This window comes from Labrus mixtus, chromosome 12 (genome assembly GCF_963584025.1).
Source record: "Labrus mixtus chromosome 12, fLabMix1.1, whole genome shotgun sequence".
Lineage (NCBI taxonomy): Eukaryota > Metazoa > Chordata > Actinopteri > Labriformes > Labridae > Labrus > Labrus mixtus.
In genome coordinates, this window is record NC_083623.1 from 10,991,414 (window position 1) to 11,014,007 (window position 22,594).

General features: G+C 40.6%; 4 protein-coding genes and 2 non-coding genes across 6 annotated transcripts in view; 4 read left to right on the forward strand and 2 right to left on the reverse strand.

Moving 5' to 3' along the window:
* Window positions 1-21,397, forward strand: part of sod2 (superoxide dismutase 2, mitochondrial) — a 167,309-nt gene extending 145,912 nt beyond the window's left edge. Inside the window, exons 2-6 of the mRNA XM_061051950.1 lie at window positions 18,799-18,870; window positions 19,404-19,609; window positions 19,826-19,942; window positions 20,450-20,629; window positions 20,730-21,397. Of these exons, the coding sequence (XP_060907933.1) occupies window positions 18,824-18,870; window positions 19,404-19,609; window positions 19,826-19,942; window positions 20,450-20,629; window positions 20,730-20,875 (696 nt within the window). The 5' untranslated portion in view covers window positions 18,799-18,823 and the 3' untranslated portion in view covers window positions 20,876-21,397. The remainder of the gene's footprint in view (window positions 1-18,798; window positions 18,871-19,403; window positions 19,610-19,825; window positions 19,943-20,449; window positions 20,630-20,729) is intronic.
* Window positions 61-5,895, forward strand: tcp1 (t-complex 1). Its single transcript, XM_061051947.1, has 12 exons — window positions 61-210; window positions 697-782; window positions 2,179-2,307; window positions 2,671-2,768; window positions 2,869-2,979; window positions 3,132-3,313; window positions 3,667-3,793; window positions 4,055-4,230; window positions 4,349-4,472; window positions 4,652-4,844; window positions 4,985-5,148; window positions 5,472-5,895. The coding sequence occupies exons 1-12, from the start codon at window positions 138-140 to the stop codon at window positions 5,683-5,685; spliced, it is 1,677 nt and encodes a 558-aa protein (XP_060907930.1). The 5' UTR covers window positions 61-137; the 3' UTR covers window positions 5,686-5,895.
* LOC132985882 (small nucleolar RNA SNORA29) lies at window positions 460-596 on the forward strand. Its single transcript, XR_009675105.1, has one exon. It is a non-coding gene; the product is annotated as a small nucleolar RNA SNORA29 (small nucleolar RNA).
* On the forward strand, window positions 2,452-2,592 carry LOC132985883 (small nucleolar RNA SNORA29). The gene has a single exon (XR_009675106.1). It is a non-coding gene; the product is annotated as a small nucleolar RNA SNORA29 (small nucleolar RNA).
* On the reverse strand, window positions 5,956-10,372 carry acat2 (acetyl-CoA acetyltransferase 2). The gene is made up of 9 exons (XM_061051949.1): window positions 10,214-10,372; window positions 9,293-9,427; window positions 8,975-9,156; window positions 8,263-8,380; window positions 8,029-8,172; window positions 7,820-7,942; window positions 7,577-7,731; window positions 7,385-7,495; window positions 5,956-7,268 (listed from the first exon to the last, which is right to left on the reverse strand). Exons 1-9 carry the CDS (start codon window positions 10,302-10,304, stop codon window positions 7,098-7,100), a joined length of 1,230 nt encoding a protein of 409 aa, XP_060907932.1. The 5' UTR covers window positions 10,305-10,372; the 3' UTR covers window positions 5,956-7,097.
* On the reverse strand, window positions 10,951-17,650 carry wtap (WT1 associated protein). Its single transcript, XM_061051948.1, has 8 exons — window positions 17,468-17,650; window positions 16,870-16,907; window positions 16,693-16,748; window positions 16,553-16,611; window positions 16,304-16,431; window positions 14,800-14,978; window positions 12,289-12,443; window positions 10,951-12,157 (listed from the first exon to the last, which is right to left on the reverse strand). Exons 2-8 carry the CDS (start codon window positions 16,897-16,899, stop codon window positions 11,499-11,501), a joined length of 1,266 nt encoding a protein of 421 aa, XP_060907931.1. The 5' UTR covers window positions 16,900-16,907; window positions 17,468-17,650; the 3' UTR covers window positions 10,951-11,498.
* Window positions 21,398-22,594: the final 1,197 nt, after the last annotated feature.

Sequence of the window (22,594 nt, forward strand, 5' to 3'; positions counted from 1 at the left end):
TTAAAACGTATAATAGTTGAAAAACTCCCTTATTCCTCTTTTTATTACATTTTCTTCTCGAAGCTTCTGCTTAATGCCGGTTTACCCACAATGCACCGCGCGGCTTCCTTTCTTCTTGGTCGTGTGGTGGTCTGAAAATGTCGCTACTAGATGGTCCGTTAAATGTGCTCGGCCAGAGAACAACTGGCGAATCTGTTCGCACTCAGAATGGTGAGTTTAGTTGCTGCTACACTGTTTTTTTGTTTCTTATGCGCATTGCGTGTTTTTTTTTTGTCACGTAAGATCAACGGGAGGATTGATTTAATGTACAGTCTGCGACACACACGTGTGGCTAATGCTAATACTAGCTAACTCTGATTTTTTTAAAATTGTGCCTCTACTACCAATGCAATTATGCAAAGCACCGTGGAGTTGTGTTGTGTTTACACCGACTCCAACAGCATCAAAGTGTGGATTATACATCCCGTTATAGTACCTTCCACTCCCGTCTGGTTGAATGGAAGGCTATGCTAATGGGTTAGAAAAACATTGTCATGGTCTGAGGGTGTGGTTAACTTTTGTGTACCCCACTAAATAAATTGACAAGACATGTAAGGTTTGGCGGTGTTATTATATTCTAACACTATACAGCTGACTGTAAAGATAGATTGTACTTGATATGTTTTGTTAGTAGCAGCTGATTTCTTGTCTTTGCAGTCATGGCTGCATCGTCCATCGCTAACATCGTCAAGAGCTCCCTCGGACCTGTTGGCCTCGACAAGATGCTGGTGGACGACATTGGGGTCTGTTTCCTCATCCAACATAATGTTTAATCAGTAATAATAACTTTATTTATATAGCACCTTTTTAAAAACACAGGTTTACAAAGTGCTTTGACAAACAAGAACAAAGCAAACTAAACCAAACACAGAAGAACATTAACAACAGTAAGAACAAACAAATGCAAAATACTAAAAATAATTCAATACAATTCAACAGAAAAGAACCCAAGGTGCACGATACCCAACAGATATATATATATATATAACCTGACCATCACAAGAACCATTATAAGAACCCAGGCAACACAAGAACCCAACAACACGAGCTGAGACCAAGAGGAACCAAAGATTTAAAAAAAATGTAAGAAACTAAAAGAGCTGAAAAAAATAAATATAAAGATAACAGCAATAAGGGAAGAGCAGCATCGTCTTCTTCCCACAGGCCATAAGACTCTTGAATACGAAAAAAATAATCCCTCCATTCCCCCTCAAACACCCACACAGGACTACCTCACTGGACTGTAAAATACAATATAACATGTATCACTAATGTGCAATATATTTATCTGTATAGTCATTTTACCCATAGCTTTTCTTTTTATATGTATTTATATCTGCACCTTATTTTTCTATGTAAATACTTGCTGCTGTTTTTTATCCTGCACTACAACGAGCCAAATGCAACAAAATTTCGTTCTTATCTGCACTGTAAAGTACAAGTTTGAATGACAATAAAGAAATTCTAAGTCAGTACAAGAAATAGAAACAAGTGGTTAAAGGATCAAAAAACCCAAAACTATAATATTAATAAAAAGTAAATATGAAACATAAATAGACTAAGATAAGAAATTACCAAGTTAAAACACAAGAGGAGATTAAGAGCATAAATAAAAGAACAGTAAGAAGTAAAAGAAGATAAAGAAATAGTAAAACCAGTAAGAAAAGACATTAAGAAGACGACATCACATAAAAGCAAGTCTGTAAAAGTATGTTTTAAGAAGGGATTTCAGTGTGTGTATCATTAATAAAAAGAAAAATGTTTATCCTGAGTTGTTTATAGGGCAGTGCGATATGGACCAAAACTCATATCTCGATATTGTTTAGCTGAATGGCGATACTCGATATATATCTATGTATTTTATTAACAGTGAAAACACGTGGAAAATAAACTACCTGTTTGTGAATTTAAAAAGTAATATTATAAAATAAAAATGTTCCTTAAATACAATAAAAGAGAGAGAGGAGGAGCAGGGTTAAGAGGGACAGACAGTCATCATCAGTGAGATGAGGAAAAAAGTATATATCGATATTAACGATATTGTCTTACCCTATATCTTGTTTGAAAATATATCGATATATCTTAAAAACTCAATATATTTCCCAGCCCTAGTTGCTTATCTTTTTTTGTTTTTGACAGGACGTGACCATCACCAATGATGGAGCCACCATCCTGAAGCTGCTGGAAGTGGAGCACCCAGCTGCCAAGGTGCTGTGTGAACTGGCTGACCTGCAGGACAAGGAGGTCGGAGATGGGACCACTTCTGTGGTGAGTTGGGGGACAAGACGCCTGCTCCTATGTGGTGTCAGAGCTTTGGCATATTGTCATTTGGTAGCTCAAAGGGAAAATGATCGTTGCTTGTAAACTTTGCTGGTTATTTTTGTGTATTCCTAACATTTAATGCAAAAGGGATGTCCTGTTTTAGTACCATGCATCTGCCTTTTAACGGATGTGTGGCTATGCTAACGGGATAGAGAAATTGTCCTTCAGTGTCTGAAGGGGTTGAGCAGTACCATTTCTGCCTCCCCTAATGAAATGATGGCACAGTGAATATCAACATGTTGTTGTTAAAAGTTAGAATATGGATGGCGTCTCAGATTTTACTCATTAAGTTCGTCATCGTTCTTCCAGGTAATTATTGCAGCAGAGTTGCTCAAGAGTGCAGACGAGCTGGTGAAGCAAAAGATCCACCCCACATCAGTCATCAGTGGATATCGTCTGGCTTGCAAGTAAGATGCTAACACTGAGAACTACTCTTTATAGAGATCATCTCTGTATCAAGCAGATGTGTTCCCATTTTTTGACATTAAACTTTTTTCAATCTTCCAGGGAAGCAGTTCGCTACATTAATGAGAATCTCACAATTGGGACAGATGACCTGGGCAGAGAGTGCTTGATAAATGCAGCCAAGACCTCCATGTCCTCAAAAATCATTGGGACGTATCCTTTTTTTTGATGTGCATTGCATGTGTTAAGATCCAACTTACAACTTCCTGCTTTTGTATGCCTGGAGTTTGCTAGAACACTTTTCATATTAATTAATTCTTAATACGATAATGAAGCCTGTATCTGCCTTAACCCCAATCCCTCAGTGAAGCAGACTTCTTTGCCAACATGGTGGTGGATGCTGCCTTGGCTGTGAAGTTTGTGGACAGCAAGGGGGTGGCCAAGTATCCCATCAACTCTGTCAATGTGCTGAAAGCTCACGGCCGCAGCCAGAAAGAAAGCTTCCTTGTTAATGGTTACGCAGTGAACTGCATTGTTGGCTCACAAGGTTAGTTAAGTTCAATATTTCAACTGTAACATGTGACTTGGTTATGAAATCCCTCCTACATCTATAAATCCTTTTTTGAACTCCCATTTAAATTTGCTGCCGTGCCTCACTTGATGGCTTGAGCAGTGATACGCGTGGGAAACAGTAGACTGGCTTTGAAGAATGTAGACACAGTGGTTTGTTTACTGTGGCATTTCTCTATCCAGACAGTATAATATCACTAAGTAGAAGGATATGTTTTAAAATCTGGAAATTGAATTATGACATTGTCTGATTTTGAGGTGCACTCGACTGATTGGATTTTTTTCCTGGACGTTTCCCCTTTTGAAACACGTTTTGTCTTATTTACAAAGGCATGGTGAAGCGTGTTGTTAACGCCAAGATTGCGTGCCTGGACTTCAGCCTGCAGAAGACCAAGATGAAGATGGGAGTCCAAATCATCATCAACGACCCAGAGAAGCTTGACCAGATCAGACAAAGGTGGATACTACTTTTCACCTTCTTGCATTGCCGTACACAGCCTGAAGTGCTATCCCATTTAAATTTGCTGTGATGCTTAATCAATAGTTTACACAGTGATACGCGTGGGAGAAAACAAAAGTAGCCCATAGTCAAGGCAGCGGCTTCTATCTGAGCTGTTGTATGAGTACTGTGGGCTGGACAATTTTGTAAATAATTTATGTAATGTATTGTATTATGGTATTACCAGTGATGCTGAGTCATCATCTTTTGTTGTTACAGAGAATCTGATATCACCAAGGAGAGGATCCAGAAGATTTTGGCAGCAGGCGCCAACGTTATCCTGACCACCGGTGGCATTGATGACATGTGCCTGAAGTACTTTGTGGATGTCGGAGCAATGGCAGTGAGGAGGGTTCTCAAGAGGGACCTCAAACGCATCGCGAAGGCAACAGGAGGTAGGCTGAAAGAACTTAAAGGGAAAGTGTACTTTTCCATTTTTAAGGACTTGGTCTAGTTTTTCTGTTCAGAGATTGAAACTTACAATTGACATTATTTATGTTTGTAATTTCTCAGCAACCATCTGCCCGTCTCTGACCAATCTGGAGGGAGAGGAGACGTTTGAGGCCACAATGCTTGGTATGGCTGAGGAGGTCGTGCAGGAACGCATCTGTGATGACGAGCTCATCCTTGTTAAAAAGTAAGGACTGCAAGTTTTGTACTGGGTACACAATGCTGTATTTTGGGTTAAAACATTTCAGTGCATGTCATTCATCCTTGTGTAGTTCTGGTAAGAGCTGTGATAAACTAGGACAGTGGACAGAATTGTGATTTGCATGATCCGTTTGTCTAAATTAAATTACTTTTGCATTGACACAGCACCAAAGCACGCACATCAGCATCCATCGTCCTGCGTGGGGCCAACGACTTCATGTGTGACGAGATGGAGCGTTCGCTGCATGATGCCCTCTGTGTGGTCAAGAGAGTGCTGGAGTCAAAGTCTGTAGTGCCAGGAGGAGGCGCTGTGGAGGCAGCTCTGTCTATCTACCTTGAGAATTACGCTACCAGCATGGTGAGCTTGATAATAAGCAGAAAGAAAATTAAGCTGTGGGATGCTTTCTCCCCAAAGAGACGATTTGTTGAAGCATGCCGCTTGTTGTAGTCTAGTGTCTCCAATGCTGACATGTTGGTCGTCCCTTTTTTATGCTGCAGGGTTCTCGGGAGCAGCTGGCTATTGCAGAGTTTGCTCGGTCCCTCCTTGTCATCCCCAAGACCCTCGCTGTGAACGCAGCACAGGACTCAACTGATCTGGTGGCCAAGCTTCGGGCCTTCCACAACGAGGCTCAGGTTAATCCTGAACGCAAGCATCTCAAGTGGTGAGTCTACAAAGTTGAAAATGATTGGGTTCTTCACTCTTGGTTGGAACATAAAACACAATGGGCTCTAGAAAAGGCAAATTTACTGAAAATGAGGACTAATGTTTGTTGCCGCTTTAACATCGCCCCCTTTTGCTGCCCTTTTTTATTTATATGAAAAATTGAGGCAAAACACTTGAGAGGTTAAAAGAAAAATCCTGTACAGGTGAAGGACTTTGTTGTACATTGAGTCGTTTCTTAAAGTTCATAACACCGCGACTCGTACACTTGATGTTTAGAGGTATGTGGACCATGCTGTATGTGAATACTATTTGGTCTTGCAGGATCGGTCTGGACTTGGTAAACGGAAAGCCGAGGGACAACCGCCAGGCTGGGGTGTATGAGCCCACTATGGTAAAAACGAAGAGCCTCAAGTTCGCCACAGAGGCGGCCATCACCATCCTCCGTATTGACGACCTTATCAAACTCTTCCCAGAGCAGAAAGAGGGCGGACAGTCGTACCAGGATGCCGTGCAGTCGGGATCTCTGCAGGGCTAAGAGGCTGTGATAGGTCCAGAAGTTCATTGTCTGTATTTATACATTAGGAGCTCTTCATGGCTGTTGCTCTACTGTAGGCTGTGCACTTAGCCTATTTACTGTTCTCTCACTCCCTGTCTCTTGCCCACGGAGGAACTGTAAGTCATTACTTTTTTTTGGACACTCAATAAAGCTCCAATGGTTGTAAATGGCCGTTGATTTGTTAATTCAGGTTGGCTATCTGTCCTTCTTTCTGCAGGCTTTGATTAATGAATTCAGAAGACTTCATGGCTTATTCTAATTCTTTACTGATATGTTGAACAGAGACATTACAGGAATACAGGAAACATTTTCATAAACATGTAGCTTTGTACAGGAAGCTCAAGGTTAGAGAATGCTGGCATACTTAACCGTTATGGCACTTGGCTGTATTAAAGGCTGCTGTCTGCACAATAGATCAGAGAAAGAGGAATGTATATCAGTTTTCACAATGTTGTTGGTAACCAATGGCAACACCAACGACCAGAGCTTGACCAATCTCTAAAAATAAAAAAATATTGCCATATCAGGCACCCGTGAAGCCATCCTTTTGCATATTTAGGACCTGATTCACTAAAGGATTGCTCAGCTCTTGGCCCCGCCAAGTGGACAAACAGCGTTGGTGATTTTTGGGCAGTACGCCATTTGGGGAATAACTACCATTTATATTAAAATGGCAAAAAGGTATCTGCGCCACTATTTGTAAGGGCTGTTATGCAACATTTCCAATGGTCAGGAAAACAATTTCTCATGTTTGACTAGAAAATAGTAAATGATCTGTTTTTAAAGTCTGTAAATATTACTTTGACGTTCCCATTATAAATAGTCAATCAAATTCAGATGCAAAACAAGAGCAAACTGTACGGAGCAGGACACCTTTTCGCCTGAATATAATTTGCGCTGATACTTTGTGAATTAGACGGAGAAGATGGCCAGAGCAATTGAAGCTCAACTTTTGGAGCTATTAGCTGCAGCAATCCATTCTTAGTGAATCAGGCCCTTAGTGTTTTAATTTCTTCAGTTGTACACAACTGAAAGCAGGTTAAACTACTCCCTTTTAGTAAAGTGACTATTTAGCACAACTTATGCCTGACTGCAAGAAGGAAAACATGTACTACTGGTTTATGTTAAAGCTGTCAGCATACACAAGTTATACATCTACACATCCCAGATCGTTCTGCATTAAGTCACATGCTACTAAGCTAGAACCTGAGGAAAAATGAATTTAAGAATTTCACAGTGAGAAGCGATCACATTTACTCCAATCATTTCTGCCTCAGGTACAGTGATTTAAAGACCCCTAGTAAACTATTTTATATCAAGTCCTGCAGCGTAAACATATTTCAGTATCCCTTATCCGTTTAAAATAGTTTAAGTGCAATCCATGTCCCATCTCAATCCCTCTCCACGCACATGGCGATGCCCATGCCTCCTCCGATGCAGAGAGACGCCACTCCCTTGTGGCCTCCAGTCCTCTGCAGAGCGTGCAGCAAGGTCACAAGCACTCTGCAGCCGGACATGCCGATGGGGTGGCCCAGAGAAATGGCACCGCCACACACATTCACCTGGGGAAGGAAGAACTCCATGAGTTTGTACGTAGTTTGATTCTGGAGTTAAATGCATAAAAGATGGAAATGCTTAATCACATCTCTTTGCAAAAAAAAAAACAACTTGTTCATACCTTGTCTACATTCAGCCCGAGCTCTTTGACCACAGCAATAGACTGAGCAGCAAATGCCTCATTGATCTCAAATAGGTCGACTTGGTCTAGCTTCCAACCTGCTTTTTCAACCTATCAAAGACAAAAAAGATAAGTAAACACAAGGAAGAATTCAAGTTATTTTTTAACATCAAGGTGCCTCTGACTTCTCACCGCTTTCTTGATGGCTGGTATTGGTCCAGTTCCCATGATAGACGGGTCAAGGCCAGCTTGAGCCCACGCTACAATTCTAGCCATGGGTTTAATACCTCTCCTCTCAGCCTCTGACTGACTCATTAGGACGGTTGCTGCTGCTCCATCATTAATACCTATAGTACAAAGAAAAACATATTGATAAGATTAGATGAGAAAAAAAAAACCCTTGTAAAAACTCTCTAAATGTTTCAAGGCTCAAACCTGAGGCGTTTCCAGCAGTGACTGTTCCACTGCTGTCCTTGATGAAGCAGGGTCTGAGTTTGGACATGCTGTCAACCTTGCTGCCGTGACGGGGGAACTCGTCCACCTTCACCTCCACTGGACCTGAAGATGTCAGACATGAGACTGATGAGACCATTTTTCTGAAACAGATGTTACATTGTGAATTTATTGGCTCCAAAGCTCTTTACCTTTTCTGGACGGCACCACGACCGGGACAATCTCTTGGTCAAAGTGTCCTGCTTTCTGCGCAGCTTCTACTTTGTTCTGGGACTGGACAGCAAACAGGTCCTGCTCCTCTCGAGTAACGGCCCACTGCTTTGCCACGTTCTCAGCTTGGGAATTATATTTCAAATATATATATATCATTAAAATAAATACTTAGATGTGTACATGTATAAATATATATCCTCCACCATGCACACCTGTGATGCCCATGTGGTAGCCATGGAAGGCGTCTGTCAGGCCGTCAGCCACCATGGAGTCCTGCAGGGAGGCATCGCCCATCTTCACTCCTGCTCTCATTTGCAGTGTGTGAGGAGCCTTTAAGGGAAACAGGTAATCAATACATCTCCAAGAAATTATCTTTTTTTTTTCAAAACAATACATGAAGCAGGATTAAGATTTAGGGTTCTGACACTCAGTTGGATACTTGAAGAAGTCTTTCTTGAGCAAAGAAGTCTGTACTGATGTGAAAGGGGTTAAAGGGACAGTCAAAAGGTATTAGACAGGAAAATGTTATAATTCAGGGTCAGTGATGTTACACTATCAGGGAAGCATAAAGTGATACTAAAGAGAAATCTGCATAAATTGCCTAAAAGTTGTGAGAGAATTTTTCCAAATAAAGACAAATATTTTTGGTAAATCTGCAAGATATCTGTAGCTGTCGCAGAAAATTGTGTTTCTTTGTACAGATTGTAATGTAATTACAGGGAAACATTTTTATTTTGACATGTATATAAGTTAAATGGTTTGTTACTGACACCTACTGGTCACATTGGGATAGATACTAACTGCAGCATTAACACTTAGGATCAGGTATCTTTTAAATGTTTCATTTTCATTGTCACTTTAATCTAATTCAAATTAAATCAATGTAATATTCCTCTTGAAGTCACTCCTTGTGTTATAGCCTACCCTGCTCATACTCTCCATGCCCCCTGCCACCACTATGGCAGACTCTCCAGTCTGAATCGACTGAGCTCCCAGACACACAGCCTTCAGTCCAGAGCCACACACCATCTGGCAGCTCCATGAAGGGACAGGGTAGGGGATGCCAGCCGCAACACTTGCCTGACGTGCCGGGTTCTGCCCACTACCTAAGAAATACAACAGAAATAAACAAATAAGTAAACAAAATAAAACATTCAAAAATCACAGCAGAATGACACCAAACAACACACATTCATAAAGGACCGCTGCCACACTTCTATTGCAATGGTTCATAGTTTTCACCTGCTGTTAGGACATGTCCCATGATAACCTCAGAGACCTCTTCTGGCTTCACAGCTGCCCGCTTCAGGACGTCCTTGATCACCACTGAACATAAGTCAGGGAGTGGCACTGTGGACAGAGCTCCATTCAAGGACCCTGTGTGAAAATGATCATAAAGGAGATCAAAATCAGTGATGATTCAGTTCATTTTAGATCTCTTCTTTTACAAGATAACCCCTTTATTGAGCCCCAGAGGGGAAATTCAAGATTGTGCATTTTTGTACACTGTAAACTGTTGGCTTTTGTAGCATTGATTAAAACGCAGATGTCATGCATGCTTACAACTAATGCTGCTATAGCAAGAGTATACATTTTGTATGGCAATTGGCAGAAACTAAACAAACTTCAATTTAAATACCCCCATACTGGTCATTGGAAGTCGACAATGCAAAGTAAACTTTCACCAGGATTCACGTAAGATATGGAAGATATTCCTGCTGTAGACTTTTCTAAATACACCAAGACACAGAGTCACACTAAACGTATTTTATCCATAGACTGTAGATTCTATCCTTGCTACGAATCACGCCCAGCTTGCTGTGACACGGTAGGTAACCAATGGCAGCAAGCTCGTGCTACGTGGAACTATGACAGCCAGCCAATCACTGCTCACAGAATACTCCGAACACATTAACAAACCAATCAGAACTCCGCAAGACAACGCGAATTTGATTAAATGACACAGAAAAAAAACAAAAAACATTAAATAAGACAAATGTGAAATACCATGTTTAAACAGAGAAATATGACAGCTTCAATAATTATTAATTTTCATTGTAGTTAATATAAACAAAACGGCGACACATAATCAATTAACATTTTCAGGAACTGCAAACTGTTTCAAATGATTTTTGTTTGCTTCTTTTGAATTATATATCTCACCAATGGGAGTCCGAGCAGCAGATACGATGACGACAGGTCCGTTGTTCATTTTGATGGATAATAGTCCGGTTGAAGTTGCAGTCCTTTGCATTCAAAGTGTTGTTCCTGAATGTCCACACTGCACTGTGCTCCGCTGTTGGTTGATAGGTTGATACTGCCTGCTTGTCAGAGCGTCACTGTGACTTATGTTCAAGTGGTGCTTGTTCGCACCACAGCGCCGTCGTGTGTTTCGGAGGAGTAGTGTTCTTTCACGTGGATGTCACACCCTCTTCATATGCAGTATATAGAAACATTTAAATGAAATGTCGTACTAATTGACTCGCAATACAAATTGTTCGTTTTATATTCTATGTATTTTCATAATAAAAACATTACAGATGTACTGCATCTACTATGGGATACTGATATTCTTGAAACATCGTTCTTTTAAATTATTCATACAAATGCATGTTAACTACTTCTCTGTATCCTTTTCTATTTTTCATGCAATACTTCCCCATACAAAGAGTTTGAGTGTATTATGTCATCTGAGATTCTAAGGTCTTCACAACTTAAATACTATACTTAATCCCACTTTAAAATAAGGCCAAATGTTTAGTGTGTTTTTTTTGTTAGAATCCACTCAATCTTCACTCAGGGTTGATTATATATCACAAGACCTTCAGTTGAGCAAATAGGTTAAACAAGCACTGAATGTTCATACCGATATTTTTGGGTAGTAAGGATAAGTTTCACTGTAGTATTAAAAATCTTTATTGGTATTTGGTCAGTACATGAAAAGGACTGAAGTCAGAATAATATGAACATCGCATAGAAACTACTCACAATTCAACTGGATCTTTTGAACACCATTTTTTTGTCAATGAAAAATTAAAATTGCATTAAAAAAAAAAAAGAAAAACACAGGCCAACATCTAAAAATGACCCTTGAATTTTGCGAAGCTACTGTAATTCAGTGATTATACTGACTGACGATGAGTTACAACACCAGATGCCTGATTTCAGTGTCAAGAGCTCAAACAAAAACGGCATAGACGTGCTCAAACTAACAGCAGAATGAAACGTACTAGTTTTTAATCATACATCCACTCGATTCAACATTAACCCATTCCTGTTATATCCCTGTTTAGCAACACAAATGTGACTGAAGCGTCACGGGGGGGTAAGGGATGGTAGGTGAAAACAAAACGTCTTGGACAGCAGTGCTGTGTCACAGACTATGCATTTGTTGCCTTGTTTGTATATTATAAAAAAAAAAAAAATAGACAGTGGATGTCAAAGTACATTACAAAACTGCGGTGTCACTCGTGCTGGAGTCTAGGCCGTTCTGAGTGTGCCGTGACCCTGCAGTCCTGGTGCCCTTGGTCACCACAGCAGCCTTGTCCTCATGGGGGTCGGTTGTGGAGTCTGTGTCATTCGAGTGCTGAGTCAATGATGCCTCGCTGCCAGTTGGAGAGTCCACGCTCTCGTACCCTGCACTCAGCTGGCTCCCGAAACCCACAGGTCCTCCAACTCTCCCAGCAGCAGTCTGACTCCCTGACGCCTCCTCAGAGTGGTTGGACAGTTTGGTCTCAGCTTCACCTGGGCTGGAAACCATCGGGGACATGGGAAAGTCTTCCTCTGTGCTGCTGACCTCCCGGTACAGGCTGGGTGTAGTGGTCTCACTCCTCTGGGATGAGTTGCCATTGCTTGGTCCATTGGAAACCCTCCCGAAGTCTTTGCCCATTGGATCAGGGGTTGCGCTGGCCTGCTCTGGCTGGGTGGACGGGTCGGCAGACGAGCAGGAAGCTGATGGTGAAGTCCTGCTTGGTCCTGCTCCAGCCAAGGCCCCTTGGTTTTGAGACAGCTGCTGACGAGAGTCCTTCAACTGCTGCTGCAGGACAAGGATGGTGCTCTGCATCCCCTCTACCTCCTCGTCGAGCTGGATGATAAAGTCGTTCAGCTCTGTTACAGGAGGCCATCAGGAACAGAAAAAAAACCAAAAAGTCAATCATCAAATTAGCAGTAGCATGTTATGATGACAAACATGACAAGCAACCACATATTGTCAGAAATGAAAGCCAGGTCGCTCTCACCGTCCTGACTGCTCTTGAGCTCCTCGCTGTACTTCTTCTGCAGGGCCAACTCCGCCTCCAGCTGGGCGATGCGCCCCTGGGACAGCTGCCTACCCAACTCCTGGTTTTCCTGAATCAGCATTCGACACTTGGCCATCAGTTTCTTCCCCGTTTGGCTGTAAAGGAAACAAGTCTCACATCACACAGTGAACCAGGGGAAAAAACACAGCCGCTAAAAAACGCCACGGATCTGTTCTAACTGCCTGATCCTCAAGCTAGGGGTTAACAGTCATTCTTTAAGCTGGCCTTTCTTCAATGACTATATGATAATCACATTTTTTTTTTAAACATCCAATATTATCCAATTGAAAATAAAACTACCAGGAAGACGCTGGCCAAAGAGATTATTCCTTATTTAAGATTCAAAACACATTTTCTCTTATCAAGTAATAGTATAAAAAAATACCAAAAATCTAACGTCACTGCACCCAAGCGCCCTAAAATGACCAAAACATTTCTGAATACGAGTAATGCATCAATTTAAACGCTAACTTTACACAATCTTGTGTATTTAAGAAAAGTGAGGACTTAAAAACAAAAGCAGCAATCCTGCAACTACCAAGATCAACCAAAGTTCAAACACACTGGCTTGATCCCCGAGTTTAAGGGAAAAGCAGATGAAAACATGTAGGAGAGTTATATTAGAGTAACACATTACCAGATTCCTACAATTAAAGATCAACAATGTGAATGGCAAAGAGAAATGTGCACTCCAGAACCCAGCACTGGTTTTGTGTAGTCATCATTTAAACACACAGAAGCAAGTGTTTAAACAGTTAAATCAGAAGAAGCGTCAGGTGCTGATTTCAGTTCACAACAGGTTATGCAACACTTCCAAAGTCCAGCACAACTGTCGTTTTAAAAGTATTTATGAAGTATAAAACCTTTAAATCTGCATGCCTAATTTAAAAGAAACAGGTAGTCACACTATGAAAACTAGAATCAACTCGCAATCTATTCGGTCTGTAGGAACGGAGGAAACTTTAACATTAACTAAAATGATCCAATTAAAGCAAGAGTAGTGGCAAAGTGGCAACAGCTTAGAAAACACATAAAAAATAATGGATGTTATTCTTACTAGCTGCATCAAAAAATGCAATCATGAAATACATATAATGTAGTTGGTTGCCTTGTGCATTGTCCGTAGTGAAGCAGTTATTTTTACATCTTTTTTAAGGGGACTGGAAAACATGCTTTTTGCCTAACAGCTGTTTTTACACTACCAGCTCAAATCTCACTGTCGTATCTCAGAGTTAGAAACCAGAGTAGGAATGAGATTTTTTTTTTAAAACAACAAAAGGATCAAAATCCTGTTCCAAATGGTTTTCATTCTGAAGACAGTGGCTTAAGATCTGTGCAACACAGGTGAGTACTTGAAGTCTAGTCAGTTGCTAACATGATTGGCTGGGGGAAAGATTGTGAGGTCAACAACAGAAATACACAGAGATACAAGAAATACATTCTCAAAAACTCAGAACAAGACTTTTTAAAGACATTTGCATTCACAAGTTATAAACAGGACTCAGTGCACCTACAGCAGTGTGTTTCAGTATGTAACTGAAGAATTATCATTTAAGTACAAATATTCATACAAAGTGGAAAAAAAACAAAGCCAATCATGCTTCTGGGTTCACACACACTGCAGTAAGTGTTTGTTTCAGAGAAACAAGAGAAACGATCAAATGAAATGCCAATAAAAAGAAATAAGTCACAAAATAAAACATGTAAATACACTCTACCGTGAGTGGGCCCATGTTCAAAGACACAGGCGACAGGACCCTCACGACTCGACCACAGCCCTCTGTGGGCCGAGGATCTGGCTCCGCTCAGAGTCTTAACATCCCTTCTAGAGTCTCTTCCCCAAAAGTCTTACTTTTATATACTAGAAACTGTCCTCATATTACTGCAATGTTTCTAGACTTTCCAGAAAGTCTTTACGCTTCTCAGGCACACTAGAGGGGTCTGTGTGTGGTGTAATCCACAGTTAAATGTCTTTATAAACCAAGTATGGGTATTGTCTTTAAAATGTTCAATTGCTGTTTTAGGCTAGGGATGCTCCCTGCCTGACTCACCCTCCACCGTTACCCCCCTACTTTATATGTGAACTGTCTGCTTTGGACTGAGGGTGCGGGGAGGGCATATCCGTGCTGGGAAGTAAGTGACCACCTCTTCAGGAACAGTCCGGACTCCTTCGGGCCCTTGGACGGTCAGGGGATACGAGGGGAGAGAGCTGAAACACAAGTGTCACCTGACCAAACTGTCTTTTCTCTTTAGGTTATGTGATATGTAGCTGGCACAGTGCAAGAGTACAAAAACAGCTTTCTGTAAAGTCTGAGTCTCGTGGTGAGTACAGCATTTGTCAGCCTTCCCCCCCACCATTGTTCCTGCATGCCTGCAGTGAGAGTGAGGGTGGGGGGCATGAGGAAGTCTTGACTTTTTGGGGGGGAGGGGGGTTATTTTGATTGTCTTTACCTATCAGGTGTAAATTTCCAGGCACTCAGTTCATTTTGGGCCTGCTCCAGTTTGTCTTTAGTCTGTTCTAGTTCAGCCTTCATTTTGAGGAAAAACAAGTTGATGGCCGGGTCCACCATGGATGACCGCAGTTGGGCTGCACTCGGCTGCTGGACTTGCTTGAGGTACTGGATCTGGGTCTGCAGGATAAAACAAACAAGTGTCAATGACCGGAAATGAGCATTTCTACTGTTACAAGCTTTGATCAATCCCTAGTTAATTAGCAACATACCCCCAAATCAAGAGTAAATATTTTGGTTGAAAGTCATCTGATCTTCAATATTATCACATGTCTTCTTAATCCTGAGCCTCAAGAGAAAAGGAACAAGCCACTAAAGAGCACTAGAAGAAAAGACACGTGCTCCTAGAGGCTCTGTGGAAAACTCATCAGTTTTAACCACATTTAGATTTAAATACAAATGAATGCAAAATAAAAACACTTCACTGTGAGACTAATAACAGCTCTGATGTTTGATCTTATACAACATCAAAGCCATGTGAGTTCTCTATTGAAACCTATTTGAAGATAGAGCGGCTTTCCCAAACACAACCAGCTGACAATATTGCATTTTATGAAGGACAGAACACTTCATATTTATCATTAACAACTCACCTGACACAGGCACATTCATGATGTCCCCAACTTCTAAATAACCTATTTGACTAGATTTTCATAAGATGCAAAAGGCCCAACTAATGCGCCTGAAAACACAACAGCCAGCTTACAAGATCAGTCAAACACAGGCTCCTACACTTTTGAAAGCTCAGTGGTTTAAATGAAAGTGACAATCAGGTTAAACAGCCTTTTAAAAATCTACCTGGTGTTCACCTCAGCTGCCCTGCAAGAATGGCGCATGCTGCTATAAAGCCACTAGGTGATCCACTGAGCTGTCAGTCTGATAAGAGCAAAGGATGCCCTTCTTGGCACCATTTACCTTTAGCCTACATACCACTAGACTGACTGGATACACAGTGTAGTACAGTGTCTAATTATACATCAGTCAACAGTGAGATAATTGGGGGATTGCATGTAGAATAAATGAATGCATGTTTGAGTTATTCAATCCAAATATATATATTTTTTGCAATCTCATAACATTACACACAGTGTATTTGAGTCCAAGACAACTTTCCCCGAGGGGACAATAAAGTGTATCGTATCGTATCTACATTAATGCTCTTTTTGAACCAAGTTACCATGGCAACCTTTGATGAGCATCTGTAAATTTTCCTTAAAAACAATCTAAAAATCATGAAAAAATAAAGCAATAAGCTGCAGCCACAGAGTTGAGCTATGATTGCACAGCTTATTACATCATTACTCATAGCAGACAACAACAGCGCATAAGAAGCGGTCAACAGTTTGTTTTTTTTAAAGAGTGTATCTAATACTGTTGGTAAAATTTTCTAAAAAAAAATCAAATCCAAAGCATTGTAAAATATGAGCGGGAAATAAGACACTCACAGTGCACTCTTGCATTTCCTGTTCCTTGGTGGCAAGTCGCATGACCAAGATGTTCTCCCTTCGTGCAGACTCCTGCTGCTGCTGCTTGAGCTTTTCCTCTGATTCCTTCAGCCCTGTTACATCATTGGCTAAGATGGTAAAGCGAGAGAGATGAGAAAGTGTATTAGACGAAACGCCCCTTTTCACAAGCTGCCAAATAGTAAAGTGTAGTGCTTAATACGGGCAGGACAAACGAGCAGATGTACTTACAACATAGCTCTGCATATTTTGCCTCCAGGACCTGGACATATGCTTCGTGCTGTTTCCACCTGAGAGGAGCAGGACATATGAAAACATTAGCAGCTCACCCTAAATAAATAAGAATCTGCACCTGTAGAGCTGTCATTTACCTTGTGCACAACTCCTCTCTGGCCAGGGTCTTCATGTCAGATTCACTGAGGCGAACCTTAAGAGGGGGGGAAAAAAAAAAAAAAACACAAACACTGCTTAGATAAAGACGTACAGTCAACGCATAATGCTCATATTTACACACGAAGGAACTGATGCGACGTGAAAAATTGGCTTACCTTCTTGGGGAGAGGCTCCTCGTTCGTCATTGTTGCCTCTAGAAGAAAAGATCAAACAAATCCCATCAATTATCACATCTTGGTGTCGTGCTTTGCAGCGCCTGCATCATCTTGCGGGGCCACACGCAGTTAAATAAAACATGCACGACAACTTCACTAAAGTGACATAAATGGTGTGTTTTCTGACCGCCAATTTAGTTGAATGTATTTGGGGGCTAAGTTATCGACCTCTCCGACTGAATTAAAGTTAGTATTATCGGTGGTAAAAGCTGTCTAGCCTTGTGATAACTGGTGTGGCAGGCGGCAACGATGGATAGCGAGCACCAGAAATGAGCTAAGCAGGGTAAGTATCGGGGGCTAATAACATTTAGCATCCGCGGGCAAAAAAAAACAAACAATGCATTTAAAAAAACACAGCTATGAAACAGCATTTGCTCTAAGTTCATCCGGGCAGCAAGTAATTCTCGGATCTGTTTTCGGCTCCTTGTTATCACAAAATGGCGGTGAAGGAAATGACTCCCTCCCTTGCGCTCCTTTTCCTGAAACTAGCGGGCTCTTGGCTGCAGATGAACAGGCCCAAAGCCATCGGAACACTTACCAGACCCGTTTCTTTCGATGTTTCTAGACAGTCTCGGCTTCTATAGCTGTTAAAGATGTGGGAAAAAGTTGAAACTACAATAAAAGTTAGCGATCAATTTATATGTAGTTGTCTCGCTTCGGCGTGGTCACCATCATCTTCGTCACTGAAGGTAGAACAGTATGGCTCTGGCCGAGCGGCTGCTGCACTCGCCTTGCTGCAGAGCATAACCAAAGATGGGAAAGAGACACGTGAAAACCGCTCACTCCTCGGCGAATTCCTGATCCTAAAACATGAATGAGACGGAATGGACACTTCTAGGAAAAATGCTTCTCATCTTAAATAACGATAACTTAAATGGCTGGCGGTTGTTTATTACAAACAAGGATCATTTATGGGATCTGGCATTTTGAATTTTCATTTTGGAAACAAATTTGTTAAGAACATAATTCATAATGACAACGATTCGTGATGAATTACGGCAATCACTTGAAGCCCTATATTGTAATTTCGATGGTTATGGGTTGTAGTTCTGTGCTGTGGCTTCTAAATATAATTGTACAATGGCTTGCTAAAGTAATAATCATAGTTCCCTGGGTTATTTATAATGAAAAAATGTACTACTTGTAGAGAAACATTTCTTGACTTAGATTTTGGAAGGCCTGGACACTGATTTACTTTGTCCTATTTTGGCCTTACAGCAAAACAGGACAAAATGCTACGTAAGAAATCCTGTTTGTTTTCTTAGCACAAGTCTTATGGTCGCATTGGTTTGGATTTACAACTGGGTGATTGTTTTACCTTAGTATAGACGATCTGTGATATCGTCTACGTTTAGGCAGAAGAGACGTCATATGATACTTTGCATTGCTCTTAGTTTTAGTTAGTTATTCATAATAAAAATACTGTCCAAATGTATAAATATCGTAGTTTACAATAGCTGTTTTGGTTATTTCTTCCTTTGTGATGTATTCTGTACTTATAGTGTTAATATAGACATCTTATTTATAGTCATGTGTTCATTATTTTGTTAATTATTTTTTTTAAACTATTTAAATATGCCTTTCCTATCCTTTGCACCTTTCAAGCAACGAAAAACCAACCAGAAGGCTAAATCTAAAATGTTGTTAATCGGAAGGCGAATAAAATACATAATACGATATTTTAAAAAAACATATCGCAGTTTATCACAACATAATCAAAGACGAAAATTAATTTCTGGTGTAGATATTTAAGAAATAAGAAGTGTTACAGTTGTAAAACCCTCATCCACACACACGCCCCCCCCCCCCCCCGCGGGGTGATAATGGTACGGTCCACTGTGCTGTCACACTGAAATTGCACATTTCAAGGGCAGTGTGTGTGTGTGTCTACCTTATGAGCACTACCATGAACATGCTTTGCAGAGTTGGTCAAATACGCAGGTAAAAATGATATCAACTTACGATAATGTGCTGTTACTAGCTTCAGAGGACAAAACAAGTGAGGGAAGAAAAATGCTGCTTGTGTCGATTGCTCATGAACTTGAGACTGTTGTTTATTCAGAGCTAACAGTAAGCTAACAGGATGCTAACTTAGTTTTGGACCTTATCAAGGTTAGCTTGTGGCGCACTAAATAAAATAATGATGTTTGACTAAAGTGCAGTCGTGCTCTTTTTCCTCCTGGTAGTTTGTTATTTAAACACACTTAACAATAACCAGCTAACTTGGAGCAAACCAAAACTACTGAATAGTTAATCCAACATTAACACCAGAAATTGGTCATTTCAAGCCAGTTGCTCAAAGCTTATCAAGGTGTTGAAACTCAAACTGATTACCCTGTCCATGCAACGCCTTTTGGGCCTAATGCTGTGATGTTTAAGTTATATTTGTCTCTTTTATGTATTTAGAAAAGTCAAACAGTGAATACTCAGACAGGTGTCTATTTAAGCTTTTTTTCTCGTCTGTTTTGTTTCAGGTGTGCAGGCAGCCTCAGCCAAACTATAAACCAGGCAGCTGCTTCACGGCAGAAGCACACGCTCCCTGACCTGACTTATGATTATGGCGCCCTGGAGCCCCACATCAATGCAGAGATAATGCAGCTGCACCACAGCAAGCACCACGCCACATATGTCAACAACCTCAACGTTACAGAAGAGAAATATCAGGAGGCACTAGCCAAAGGTTCAAGCACAAATGTTCATGAAGCAATCAGCAAAATACTTCTAAATGGACATATAGAGATGCATTCATTAATATGCATAATATACTTAACCATGTTGTAACCCTAATGCTCATTATCAGGGTACATCTTTTTATTACCATGCCAACAATTACTTCTTTTTTTTTTTTTAACAGATCTGAAGTTTTTGTGTTGACCTGAATTAATTTGCCCTGTAGGAGATGTGACAGCACAGGTGTCTCTCCAGCCCGCTCTGAAGTTTAACGGAGGCGGCCACATTAACCACTCCATCTTCTGGACAAACCTCTCTCCAAATGGAGGTGGCGAGCCACAGGGTAATGAAGAAATCCATTCAAAGTAAAACAATTTGTCTTCTGTGTTATGGCCCCTCCATGACCGACACTTGTTGGTCACGAGTTTCCAGAAGTGCTACCATCTCTGCTTCTCTTTTGGGTCACTATTGGCTCTCACATAACCCTTCTACAGCCACTTATCTAAATTATAACTATTTCTACTATTTATTTAACTGTTTTGACTCAAACGGTAAAGGAGACTGGTCTAAGATTTTAGCATAGAAAACAGAGTGAAAGGAGGTCATATTTTTTTAACCTTAAAATGTTGTGCAATCTTAGCATTGTGTTGTTTGTTTTCTTTAGTCTGTCTGCCTTTTAGAGGTTGAAGACGCTGCCTTAAAGAACATGTAGCCAGACCGAACCTTTCCAGATAATGTTTATACATGTAAATAAGGCATGAAAGAAATATGTATTGTTTTTGTTTTTTTGTCTTGCTCTTAACTTCATATATTACCCAGATGAAGCACCTGTCTGTGTCACACCTGGCAGGGGAGCTGATGGAGGCCATTAAGAGGGACTTTGGCTCATTCCAGAAGATGAAGGAGAGGATGTCTGCTGCCACAGTGGCTGTGCAAGGCTCAGGCTGGGGCTGGCTAGGATACGACAAGGAGGCTGCAAGACTCCGTATTGCTGCTTGTGCTAACCAGGATCCCCTGATGGGAACTACAGGTCGGCTTAAAACGTCTTTTGACTATTCCTGCTTTATTCTTTCCTTTTTTCAAAGGAAAAAGATCCATCAGGGTAATTGTTTCATCTCTTTGACCCTCAGGTCTCATCCCACTGCTTGGTATCGATGTGTGGGAGCATGCCTACTACCTTCAGTACAAAAACGTGAGGCCGGACTATGTTAAGGCTATCTGGAATGTCATTAACTGGGAAAATGTGAGCGAGCGTCTGCAGACTGCCAAAAAATAAAACACCAATCCACAAATACTCCCAGTCACCTCATTCCCCCTGACCTGGAACAAATAGTTGTTTTCCTTGCATAGAGTTTATGAGAGGTGGTATATTTTGTAGTCAGACCTACAAGAGTTTGGATTTCCAGATTTCAGCTGCATCAAAGTTGATTAAGTTAACATGTACATTTTGTCTTTATTGGTGCAGATTATAATCAATGTGACACATTTAACATCATGCACACACAACCAGGCGGAAGTTAAACCAAAATCAAATTTGCAAATGCTTTTTATCTCAGGTCTGAGCCCGACCTTCAGACTTTATTCAAGCGCACAAACTGGCCTCCTTTCACACCAAGCAAAGCTGGCTGTCCTTAAAACGATCCAAATGTTGTCTGCATTACGTGTTAACCTGGTATCAGTCATCAGAGTGTGTATTCACTGAGCTCTGTTTCTGTCAGAAAAAGCCACTAAAATCACACAATGTTATGCAGTCCATGTTTTTGAAGTAGTGTAATAAAATTACAAGATTTCAACTGTAGCTTCATAGTGTGTTCTTTGTTCCAATTTTTTTGTGCTGCGATGGATAGTCCTTATTCCCACACAACCTCGTAATCTGTTTGAAGGTTTTATTTTCACTTTTTTTGATGCCCCCTTGTGTGTTGATAAACATAGAAAAGAGAATCAGTTTTTGGTCTCATGACCTTTTACTTAAAGCTTGTGCAATTCTCTGAATCCATTCAGAAGTTATGTATCTATTTGCTATTGTTGCTTCTCTCTTCACACGTACACATGTACACACAGTCAGTTGAATTCTTTTTTTTAAAGATTTATTTTTGGGCTTTTAATGTAGCGATAGGACAGTAGATAGAGTCAGAAATCAGGGAGCGAGTGTGGTGAACGACATGCGGGGAAGGAGCCACAGGCTGGATTCAAACCTGGGCCGCCAGCTTGGAAGACTACAGCCTCCATACACGGGGCGTGCGCACTATCCACTGCGCCCCTCACTCAGTTGAATTTAACTTAGTCAAAATTGTGCCTGACAAAGTCTTGACATGTTTGTATATTCCAGGGAAACAGCTGCTGGTTGTAATTGAATGTGAGAAAACAGTGGAGACTAATAGCACAAAGATCACAGTTAAAACTTTTCTGGTGAGGTTCACATCGTTGTTGTCTCAGAGCAGGACAGAACATTTATTTTATTGGGTGTTTGGCAGAAGTCATGTAGTTTATACATTTTAAAATATTTTTGTATTATTTTTCTAGGAATAATATACTGTGTGTGTATATATATATATATATATATATATTTTTTTTTTTTATTCCTAAAAAAAAATATGAAGAGGGCTGTAGGACATTTACAAATAAAGGATCCACTCTAAATGGCTGTATTTATAACTCATTATACACTACAACATTTCCTCATAGACTGTAAATCTTTTTTACTAGCCGTAGTAAAAAAGTTTTACTACGGCTTTTTTAGTCTTTTTTTCTAATGCATGGTATCAGTCCAATCAAAGCCTTCAATCTTAAAAGAAGAACACTACTTGCTGAGACAGCAAAGCCTTTCTGATAAAGTCAGCTCTCATTTACATCTCGTGCAAACATATGTGTTTAGAGGACTTGAAGTCCTACCAAAGTCATTAACTGAACTTCTGCTACTGTGAGCTTGTGTTTTTTTTTTTAAAGCTCAGGAACTTGTTTGAACAGAGAATATCAGATTTGAACAGTGGACTGC

What these genes read in the sequence shown, in the direction of transcription:
- acat2 (XM_061051949.1), bottom strand. Translation starts at nt 10,304, where the DNA reads ATGCAAAGGACTGCAACTTCAACCGGACTATTATCCATCAAAATGAAC. An exon ending in TGCTGCTCGGACTCCCATTG is followed by an intron (nt 9,428 to 10,213) that starts GTGAGATATATA and finishes ATTTTCACACAG; the next exon opens with GGTCCTTGAATGGAGCTCTG. An exon ending in GCATGGAGAGTATGAGCAGG is followed by an intron (nt 8,381 to 8,974) that starts GTAGGCTATAAC and finishes TTTCCCTTAAAG; the next exon opens with GCTCCTCACACACTGCAAAT.
- tcp1 (XM_061051947.1), top strand. Translation starts at nt 138, where the DNA reads ATGTCGCTACTAGATGGTCCGTTAAATGTGCTCGGCCAGAGAACAACT. An exon ending in CTGCATTGTTGGCTCACAAG is followed by an intron (nt 3,314 to 3,666) that starts GTTAGTTAAGTT and finishes TTATTTACAAAG; the next exon opens with GCATGGTGAAGCGTGTTGTT. An exon ending in GAACGCAAGCATCTCAAGTG is followed by an intron (nt 5,149 to 5,471) that starts GTGAGTCTACAA and finishes TTGGTCTTGCAG; the next exon opens with GATCGGTCTGGACTTGGTAA.
- wtap (XM_061051948.1), bottom strand. Translation starts at nt 16,899, where the DNA reads ATGACGAACGAGGAGCCTCTCCCCAAGAAG. An exon ending in TGGAAATTTACACCTGATAG is followed by an intron (nt 12,444 to 14,799) that starts GTAAAGACAATC and finishes TTTCCTTTACAG; the next exon opens with CCAAACGGGGAAGAAACTGA. An exon ending in GCTCAAGAGCAGTCAGGACG is followed by an intron (nt 12,158 to 12,288) that starts GTGAGAGCGACC and finishes CTCCTGTAACAG; the next exon opens with AGCTGAACGACTTTATCATC.